Here is a 10,686-nt window from a genome sequence, read left to right on the forward strand (position 1 = left end):
TCCCAAAAGCCATGGATGAGAACGGGTCCAAGGTCGGCGGAGGGGTGGAGAATGGCCACCAAGTTCAGAGGCAAAGGCCCCCCACCCCCACGCCAGGGCTTCAACTCCCCGGCAGCGACCGCGGAATGCGGCCCCTCCCCCGAGCGCGGCCGGACCCGTCCGGGCGCCGGGTGGGGAGGAGCGCGACGCCGGGAAGGCAGACCCGGCGGGGATGGTGCCGCGGACACCGACAGGGGTCGCGGACCCAAGGCCGCGGAGGGTCGGCCCCGGAGGGTCGGCCGCCGAGAACAGCAGCAGCTCTGGGGCGCAGGACCCGGCGCGGACGGCGAAGGGGGCCTTCGAGGGGAGAGAGGACGGGGAAGGGGCAAGGCCACGCGAGCAAGCAGTGGTGCGACGGGCAGCAGCGACGGGGGCGGCAGCAGGACCCCGACCCGGACCCCCGCTCCGCCGGCTGAGCCGCGCGCCCGCGCCAAGTTCCTCCAACTTTGCCCGCCGCGCTCCGAGGGCGCACCGGGCTGGGGGCGCAGGGGGAGAGCGCGGGGTCCGGCGGGGTCCCGTGCCCCCAGGCTGGACGCCCGCCGCGCTCGGCCTCGGGCTCCCGGGCGCCGCGCTTACCTGCCGCCGGGCCGCGCTCCCGGGCTGCGCCCGCCGCCGCCGTCCTCCAGGCTCTAACTTCGCTCCGGGGATTGAGATTCCTCCCCAGCTTCGCCCATCGATCCGCGCGCGGCCCCGCCCCTCCCGCGCCTCCCCCGCCCCTCCCGCGCCTCCCCCGCCCCTCCCGCGCCTCCCCCGCCCCTCCCGCGCCTCCCCCCGCCCGCCCGCTCCCGGCGCGAGTCCAGCTCCGAGTCCGCGCCCGCCCCGCTCTCCTCCCTCCCGGCCGCCGGGCGGGGGAGGGGTGCAGGGGGAAGGGGCAGGGCGCAGGGGTACTAGAAAGCACAGGAGGGCTGGTTTCCTCGCGGTCCCCTCCTGCCCTTCCTCCCACATTCAGGTGGGGGCGGGGGGCAGCGCGCGACAGCTAGTGATGGCCTGAACCACCCGCGACCCCCAGCACATGAAGCCAAGCCAGGGCGTTCGCAGGCCCCGCGTGGGCCCGTCGGTCCGGCCCTCGTTGGAGAAGAGGAGGATCTGGGGGCAGAGAACGCGGTGGGGGGGGGGGACAGGGAGGGCCGCCCCCTCTCCCCAGCCCCGGCTCCCCTTCCTTCCCTCACTCACCCCCACCTCTGGGATGACTCCGAGGGTTCTCGCACACTCTTCCTGCTTAGTTTGCCCCTCACAACCTGCGTGTGGAAGCCCCTCTTCCCGCATATCACAGGCGAGGAAACTGAGTCAAGAAAGGCCCTGACGTTTGCCCCACCTCACACAGCCCATCCAAAGCAGAGGCCGAGGGGCAGCCTCGACCCCCACGACGGAGCTTCCCGACCCCTCCGGACTCCTCGCTGGAGCCGGGCAGGCCTGGGCATGCCCCTCGGCCAGCCGGGTTCCCAGCTCAGGGCCCCCTTGCTGTGTTCCCGCCGGCGCCCGCACCCCTCCCCGCTTCCTGTCTCCGCCTGCCTATGATTCCCGGCCTCAGTACCCCCGGCACGCTCTCCGCTCCCCGCCAGCAGCTGGGCAATTCACCGAGCATACAAAAGAGTTGACTCAATTCAAAGGCAGCAAATCAAGATAAATCCTATAGTGTGTGGGGCCCGGAGAGAGAATGTGAATTAACGTCCACAGCATAAGCAAGTCCTATATGGACTGGCAAGCCCCACCCCCCCAGCCCTGCCTGGGCACAGAAGGCTGATCAGGAAGGGGGGAGTGGGTTCTGAGCTGCCCACCCCTTGCAAAGCCAGAATTTAGGGATTTAGTGCTTTGTGGCCCCTTCCTACCTGTCTGTTGGAGCTCCATTGAGGGTGGATGCATAAAGGGGGTGCTAGGATAAAAGCCGGTGTGCCCCCATGATTATTTACAAGAACTGGGGGGGGGGGGCAGTGTGGCCCAGTCACATATGGCTCCAGGATCAGGACTGAGGCATGGGGAAAAAGGCTGTTGGGCCATTTAGGACATCTGAGCTGTATGTAGCCTTTCTCCTTGGGCTGCCCCCTACTCGCACCCCTGTCCCAGCAGGTGCAGGCCAAGGGCAGGCCCCTGTTTATCATGAAATAGGTACTGCAAGCCTCAAGATATGCCAGGCCTGGGCACGAGGCACCGAGAGGGTGGTGACAAGTCTCCCCTCTCCTCCCTGCTGTTCACGAGGCCTTTCCAGCTGTGGCTTGGAATGGGGGCCAAACTGCTCCTCCCCCAGAGGCAACCCTGGTCACTCTTAGTAGGTCCCAGAAAACAACCTTCCAGACTCTGGCCTCACTCTGCAAAGAAAATGCACAGCAGTGACCCAAGATCCCCGTGCAGCCTTTCTTAGGCAAACCCCTGCCAGTGGTGACTGACCCCCTCCCTTTCTGACTGATTCCCGGAGACTCTGGAAAGATCGGGTAGGCTTTTGATGCACGTCTCCAGGGTGCCAGGGACTGTGCTAGGCGCCTGCCCAAACATATCGCGACCTTCTCACTACTCCCCTGTAGCAAGGGCTATGAGCCCATTTCTGAGGTGTGCAAGCAGAGGCCAGAGGCCTCTGCACGCCCTTGACCCACACTGGCCGATCCCGAGGCAAGTATGTGTGCGCCTAGGGTCGGGGCTCCAAGGAGGGACTCAGAGGTCAATGGGGGGCGGGGAGGGGGGCGGGACTGAATTCCTCGCGGGAAGGTCCCTGCAACCCGAGGATCCGTGGGCAGGCGCAGAGAGCAAAGCCCAGAGCTGGGGGCGCAGAGGACGAGAGGCGGGGCTGAACGGCCGGCGTCGGGGTCCTTGCCTCTGCGCCCCCCACCCGAGCAGAGGCTGCGCCCTCAGGCTGCGACCTCATCCCCTGAGTCTCAGCTGGGTCGCCCCTCCCCCGTGGCCGCGCCGATTGGCGGTCTGCGTGTAAGTCATTAAATCTGTTACAGAGACGCCGGCGCAGCCGCGAGGACATCTGTTAGGGACCCAGGACCGCGATCCACGCCCCTTACCCCACCCCCAGACCCAGAGCAGAGGAAAGGATGCGACACCTCGCTCACCAAAGCTCTGAGATTGCCGAGCGCGGCACCCGAGCGCTGGAAGGCGTTGGGGTCCCCGAGTTAACGGAGGGGGCGGGGCCGGCGGCCAGCCCCGGGGGACAAAGACCCCCAAGCTGCTTGGGAGCTGGGCTCTGCAGATGAGCAGACGGGAAGAAGTATTCCATATTCCCCGCCCCCCAAATCCTCAAATCCACTCAAGCTCAGATCTGAGTGTTGGGATGGGGCGGGGGGAGGAGGCGGAATCCTCCTGGGCCTTCGGGGGTGTGCAGAGGCGACGCTGGAAGGGAGGCCACCAGGACATTGCCTCCTGCCTGCACAGGCGGCTGTAGCTACACCCCAAAACCCTCTCCGGAGCTTCGCGAGTCCCCTCTGCCCTCCACACTTCCCCAAGGCTGCCCGTGGCGACCACCCCACTCCCCACTGCCCCTTAAATGGGGCAGCGATCGGCCTGCGGGGGGAGGGAGGTGCGAAGGTGTCGCGCGCCGCTGTGTAGGTTGGGAGAAGAGGCGCTGATGGGAGGAAGTCCCCACTCGTCCCTGGCAGTCTGGCCCCTGGAACCCCACACCCATCCAGCTAAGGAGGACTCTGTTGGGGACTGTGCTCGGATCGCGCCAATCTGGCCCGGGGCCCCCGACTGACGGGGCGGCCACAGGCCACACCGTGCAGTCTGGGAAGAGGAAAAAGTTGGGGGGTCGACACCCCGAGCCCGGGAATGGAAAGACTGGGAAGAGAGCGGGGAGGGGGGGGTGTGAGGGAAGAGCGACAGGATAGAGACGATGAGAGCCGGGAAGGGAGCCAGTTCTGGGCCTGGGGTCCCGCCCCACCCCGCAGCCAAGCCCAGCTTCGCAGCTTCCCGGGCCTGGAAAGGTTCGGGTCACAGGCGCCTATTAATAGCCGCGAACCGGGTCCTCCCCGCGGGCTCGGCAGCTGCGGGCAGAGCCCGGCGAACGGAGGAGGGACTGTCCTGCAACACCCCCTCCAAGGGCTCCAGAGGCGCGGGGCGGAGTGCTGCTTCCCCCATCCTGCCTGCGCGAAGGCTAGGAGCCTTTAGTCCGCTCCCTGCCCGCCCTCCACTAAGAGATGGGGTTCCACGTTAGGGGGGCAGTCCCGGGGCCAACTTGGGGCGCCGCGGCTAACACCAGGCACTCGCAGGCAAGACCACCCCGTCACCCCTCCCTGCCCAGCCCGCCCTTCGCTCTCACAGCGCTCAGGAAAGTTTCGGGGTCCCCGAGGCGCCTCCTGGCCCGAGGGGTCCGGAGTCCCGGGCCTTCGGGCCGCGGCGTCGGGGAGGGAAGTTTGTCCGGCCGGCGCTCGGCGACCGCTAACTTCGGGTGCGCCCGCCTCGGAACCCAGGGTGTGTGTGTGGGGGGGGTGCCCCGAAACCGCGGACCCAACGCGCCGCAACCGAAGCCACACGGGCTGGGGGACTCGGCCCCGGCGCGGACGCCCAGGACAGGGCGCAGGGGCTGGGCGGCCCGGGCCGCCTGAGCCGCCGGGGACCCCGCGCTCGCCCCCAACTGCCGCCCTGGAGAGCATCTTCCCCGCCTCCCCCAGGGGCGGGGACCCAACAGCCCCGCAGCTGCGGCAGAGGGGACCCCCGCCCCCGCAGCCCCGCGCAGCCCCCTCCCCCCACCGTCCCCCTCCTACCTGGGCCCGGGTGCGGGCCGGGGGCTGGCGCCACCGTCACCGGCGAGCGGAGCGCGCGCGCCCAGATCCCCGGAGCGCGGCGGCGGCGGCGGCGGCTTCCCCTCCTTCCTCCTCCTCTTCCTCCGCCGGGCTCGCTGGCTCCAGACAGATCTCCTCCCCCTCGCGCCCTGCCCGCCCCTCCCGGAGCCCGCCGGGCTGGGCTCGGCCTGCGACCGGGAGCGGAGCGGAGCCGGCGGGAGCCGGGCTGCGGCGCTCACTGCGTCAAGCGCGGGGCGAGCGCGGGGCGGCGGCGGAGACCGCGCGCTGCGAGCCTGGGGCCGGCCGGGCAGGCGGGGCAGCGGCGGCTTCGGCTCCGGCTCCGGCGCGGGCGCGGTATGGGCGGCCGCGGCAGCGCCGAGATTGTAGCACATTCTTTCTGAGCGTGATCGAAGGTTTCCTGTAGGAGCCGGAGTGGGGAGGGCTGGAGGAGGGGCGGGGGACGCGGGCGGGGGCGGCCGGAGGGCGGGCGGCGGTGTGGCTCCAGCACGTCGGTGTACTGGGGGTGTCCCGAGGGGGCCTCGGGAGGGGAAGTTGGATCACGCCGTGAGGGCGGTGTGGGAGCCCAGAGGCTGCCTCTCCCCATCCTCCTGGCCCGCCCCGCGCGCCCCCGCCCCCGCCCCAGGCCACCATTTGGAGCAGAAGCCCCCGAGGTCTAGGAGTCGAGACTTCGGGAGGCGACGGGAGGTGGGCACCGGGGACGGAGGTGTGCACGCGCGTGCGGACACGGCCGTGTGCACACACACCCGGGAGCCGCGTGAAAGTTGACCTGAAGTCAGACCCTGTGTGGGCGCGCGCGTCCGCGAGTGCAAATGCACAGCCCGCAGGGGCGCGCGTATCCGGGGACGAGGAGGGCTAGGCACGTGGGGGGCGGGGGCGAGAGGGTGGTCGGGCCCTCAAGGACTTGCCTTCCACCCGATCGTTGACCTCCACCCCCACCCCTGCCATTGCTCGCCCCCACCTTCGGCTGGGGAGAAGGTGGGGGCGCGGGATCAGCCAGGCCCCTTCCGATTCCCGGAAGGTTCCGTTTGGCGGACTTCCCTCCCACCGTTCCCCCTTCCCCTTCATTCGCCTCCGGAATACCCGGGGATGCGAAATCACTCGGCTGGCCTCTAAATTGGGTTCTAAATCCGTAGCCCCCTAGACGCCCCGAGCCCTCACCCAGCGGCCACACCGCCCGCCGGCGGCTCCCACTGCCCACCGCCCCTGCCCCAGCTTGCGGCTTGCGCCGTGGGTAAAAATTCCAAACCAGGCTCAAGAGCGCCCCCGCCCGGCACGGCCTCCGCGCCGCTTCCCGAGCTGCCGCGTTGGAGCTGCGGAGTGGGTACCCCGGCGGGCGCGGGGCGCGACCCCCGGACCCCGCCCCTGCGCTGCGCACCTGCGGCGCGGTCCTGCCGGGGCGGGCGAAGGGAGGCAGAGGCTACTGGGCCGGGCTGCGCGCCTGCGAGAGCGCGCGCGGCAAAGGGGAAGGGGCTGTTGGAGGGCGAGGGGGTTTTCTCCGGGGGTGCCCTTCCCTCCCGGAGGAGGCCAGAGGCCGGGTGGGAGTGGCACGTGAGGCTTCGAGCAGCCGGGTCGAAGGCTGTCCCGGCCGAAGATGGGCGCGGGGCTCCGGTCCGGGTCCGGTCCAGCCGCCTCTCCGCAGCCCGTAAACTCCATCCAGCCTGCGGTGCCGGGCGCCCACCCTCCATGCTCCTCCCATCCCACCCCGGGCCTCTGCCAAATTCGAGGTTTCTGCAGGCGATACCCGAAAGAGGGACAGTGCGGCGGGGGGGGGGGGGAGTGGAGGGGAGATGCCACCACCTTTCCCTGGGATTCTTGGGCCAGAGGATGATGGTCAAGGACAGAGCCGCTGTCTGGGGCTGTGCTGTCCTTGAGTCCAGGCGCAGGGGCCCTCAGACCTCCTGGGAAAGGGAGGTGGGGACAGAGGCAGGCCTTGGGGTCTCTCTCCGCTAGGTCCCTAATGGAGGTGCACTGCCGCTTTGTAGCCTAGGTCAGCATGCAGCCCCTTTTCCCATGTCCTCTCTCCCCAGCGCACCAGGGCCTTGAAAGTCCCTGACCTGGTTCCCCAGGAGCCATGCTCCTGCCTGAGGGGGGCTCTCCTGCCGGACATTCAGGCCTTTCCTGGGCTTCACCCACTGACTGCCCCTCCAGCTCCCTGAGATGTTGAAATATGCCCTTGTTTTCTCAGGGAGGGCAGAGTTGGGCTGCTGCCCCCCCAAAAGCCCAGACACCCCTTGAGGTGGGAAGGGGGAACCCCAGGGCAGACCCAGGGGAGGAGATTGGAGGGAGTCTTTCTCTGGGCTACATAAAGCTGGAGCCTGCCCTCCCTCCGGGTGCCTATTGTGAGGCAGGATCTCTGCCTCCTCTCTCAGACACTCCTCTCCTCCTGAAAGCCCCCACACGGCCTCTGTTGTAGACACACAGCACACCCACACACTGCACGTCTACACACAGCCCTAAGCTCACCCTGCGAGCTAGGAGGACAGCTGGATGGGGAACACCCCAGCACCCCTCCCTCACAGCCCGCTTCCACCTGCCACTGCTGTAGCCCACGTGTAGGGGCGCCCTGCCCCATGTCCCCCCAGACCAAACACCTCGCCTCACCCAGGCTGGCACACCCATGTGGAATTGTAAAATTCAGCCCCATGTGTCGGGTACGTGCTTGCTGCTTGCTTCCATTCAGTTAGGCCCCCACAGCCACCCTATAAGTGAGCACCATTCACAGCTCCCATTTGCTCCCATTTGCCAGGGAGACCAAGACTCAACAGGAACTGGGACAGCAAGATTCTTGCTCTTATTAAAACCGACCCACCGCCCTCTTATTAAAACCGACGCCCACCCCCACCCCCAGCCAAGCTCTTTAGGGAGAGGCAAGCTGAGCAAGGCAAGCTGAGCTCTGGGGCTGCCACCTTCCATCTGTGTCTGTGCCCCTGGTTGCCCTGGGATTCCCTAGCCAAGGCCTCGCCACACTGAATCTTCCACCAGACTGTGAGCTAGCTCAGGGGAGCAGGAGAGTCTGACTCACCTACGAGTCCCCGTGCCACACACTGAACCAGCACAGAGGGGGTGACCAAGCATGTTTTCAGAATAAAAGAGGACTCGCTACAGGTCTCTCCACCCCTGTGGTCGAGTCTTCATTAAGGATGGCCTGGCTGCAAGTAACTGATCCAGGGGGTCAATCAGTCACCGGAGGGTGTGCTTGGACGTGGGGCAGGGACACAAGTGTCTGGGATTCATGGGGACCAGAACCCTCCCCACACCTATCCTGAAAAATGGTACTCAGAGAAAAGTAGTGACAATCTCTTCCTGTGCCCAGAGTTTCACGGTAACAACAAACACCCATAGAACCTATAAAAGAAACAATACGGCTAACTTATATCCCAAGCAAAGAGCCAATGTCCCCATATATAAAGAGCTCTTACAAATCAATAAGAAAAATACCCAAGAGGGGAAAAACTGGTCAGAGGTTATGAATAGAAAAGGAAATGGAAAGAATGCTTAAATGTACAAAAAAGGACCTAGTCTCATACTTAACAGCAGAAATGCAAATTAAAACTACTCTGAGAGATTTTTCACTCATCACATGGGCAGAATAAAAAGTTTAATAACTCACCCTGCTGCAATAATGTGGGGAGGCAGACATTCTTGGAACCTCTGAAACAATGTCAAAATTCCAAAGACACATACCCTCTGGCCCAGCATTTACTTCTAGGAATCTGTCCTCCAGATACCGCTCACAATTGTGAAAAATGATATAATTCTGTGCACAAGGTTATTCACCAAAGCACTCTTCGTAATAGCAGCAGATCAGAAAGATCCGAAACGCCCGCTGACCGCGGGGCACTTAGCCACATCCCGGCACATCTATGCGGATGCCTGTGCAGCTTTTTAACCCCCTCCCCATCGCCACTGTTTTGATTTCACCTCTGGGTATATTTGTAGGGGGAAAAAAACAAGGGGCAGATCGGTGTATGTAGTACTTTTTTTTCTTTTTTTACATTGTGTGCAAAAGGGATATAACAAAATATTTTCTTTGTGTGTGTGTGCAAAGACCAAACTGAACTAGAAACAACAACCGTGTTTCCTATAGGAAAATTGGAAGGGGGAGGGGGGGCTGGGAGGCAAAGAGCAGAGAGGGGGAAGAGGTTTACTTTAAAATATTTTTTAACGTGTTATTTATTGTCAGATAGTGAAATTCACAGTTCTTAAGGGTTCAGCTCTATGAGTTTTGGCAAATGTACACATCTGTGTAATCACCACCCCTATCGAGATATTGAACATTTCCATCACCCCAGAAAACGAGACCGACTTTTCACTGTGTCCCCATTTGAATTTTGTACCCTGTGCATACATTTCCTTTTGCAATAAATGTAAATACAAAATGAAACTTTAAAATAAGAAATTGTTTCCAATTGTCACCTCATCTGGTCCCCACAGGAACAAAGGAAGGCAAATCTTCCTGCCCCATTTTACAGAGAAGACTGAATGTCAAGAGGTGGCCAAGACTTGCCTAAGGAGTCCCCAAGCGGCAGGTCAGGCTCTTCTGTCCTACGCCATTTTGGGGGTATAATTTACGTACCATATAGCTCACCCATCTAAAGTGTACAATTCAGTGGGTTTTAGTATATCAGAGTTGTAAAACCATCACTACTGTCCAGCTTTAGAACATTTCACCCCAAAAGGAACCCCCCGTACCCATTAGCAGTTACTCCCCATTCCCTGCCACCCACCCCCAACCGTAGGCAACCACAAATCTACTTTCTGTCTCTGTGGATTTGACTATTCCAGATATTTCACATCGATGGAATCATACAATGTGTGGCCTTCTGTGACCAGCTGATCTCACTTAACACTATAGCTTTCATGATTCATAAATGTTGTAGTGCATATCACGATTACACTCCTTGAAATGGCCTAATAAGATCCTGTTGCATAGATAGACCACATTGTCCATTTATCAGTGAAGGAACATTCGGGTCATCCCCGTCTTGTGACATTACGAACAATGCTTCTGTGAACATCCACAAGCAGGGTTTTGCGTGAGCTTCCGTTTTCATCTCTCTTGGGGACACACCTACGCGTGTATTTGTACAGTCAGGTGGTTATCTCTTCGTTTAGCATTTTGGAAAACTCCCAAACTGTTTTCCAAAGCCCGGGGCAACATTGTGCATTCCCACCAGCACTGTGTGACAGTTTCGATTTCTCTACATCCCCACCAACACTTGGCTATTATCTGTCTGTTTGACTCTAGCCATCCTGGGTGGGTGAGAAATGGTGCCTCTCCCCGGTTTTGATTCACGTTTCCTCAATGGCTAATAATGTTGAGCACTTTTCATGTGCTTCTTTGGAGAAATGCCTATTCAGGTCCTTTGCCCATTTTAGATATTGGGTTACTCATCTTTTTATTGTTGAGATATATGAGTTCTTTATATATTCTAGGCACAAATCCCTCATTAGACATATAATTTGCAAATATTGTCTCCCTTCCTATGAGTTGTTTTTTTCACTTTCTTGCTGGGATTGTTTGCAGACAAAAGTTTTTAATTTTGATGAAGACCGATTTTTTTCTTTTGTTCCTTGTGCTTTTGGTGTCACATCCAAAAAGACTTTTCCTAAGACTGACATTTACTCCTATGTTTTCTTCTAAGAGTTTTATAGTTTTAGCTCTTACATTTAGGTCTTTGGCCCATTGAATTCATTTTTTCATATGGTGTGAGGTAGGGGTCCAGTTTCATTCTTTTGCCAGCAGACATCCAGTGGTCCCAGCATTGCCTGTTGAAAAGACTGTTCTCTCCTCCACTGAATTGTCTTGGCATCTTTGCTGAAAAGAAAGTGACCATAAATAAGTGATTCCTCCCCCTCTACCCTCAGTTCTATCCCACTGATGTATACTTCTCTCCTTCTGCCACACTGT

At 61.3% G+C, this 10,686-nt stretch overlaps 1 protein-coding gene across 1 annotated transcript; it reads right to left on the bottom strand.

Annotated features, from left to right (window-relative positions):
- Nucleotides 1-984: 984 nt before the first annotated feature.
- On the bottom strand, nt 985-5,146 carry LOC148162888 (uncharacterized). Its single transcript, XM_088017078.1, has 3 exons — nt 4,737-5,146; nt 2,977-3,220; nt 985-1,125 (listed from the first exon to the last, which is right to left on the bottom strand). Exons 1-3 carry the CDS (start codon nt 5,144-5,146, stop codon nt 985-987), a joined length of 795 nt encoding a protein of 264 aa, XP_087873204.1.
- Between the last annotated feature and the right edge of the window lie 5,540 nt (nt 5,147-10,686).

Source organism: Eumetopias jubatus, unplaced genomic scaffold, assembly GCF_037043125.1.
Source record: "Eumetopias jubatus isolate StellerSeaLion01/CBP00866 unplaced genomic scaffold, mEumJub1_p1.0 scaffold_12, whole genome shotgun sequence".
Lineage (NCBI taxonomy): Eukaryota > Metazoa > Chordata > Mammalia > Carnivora > Otariidae > Eumetopias > Eumetopias jubatus.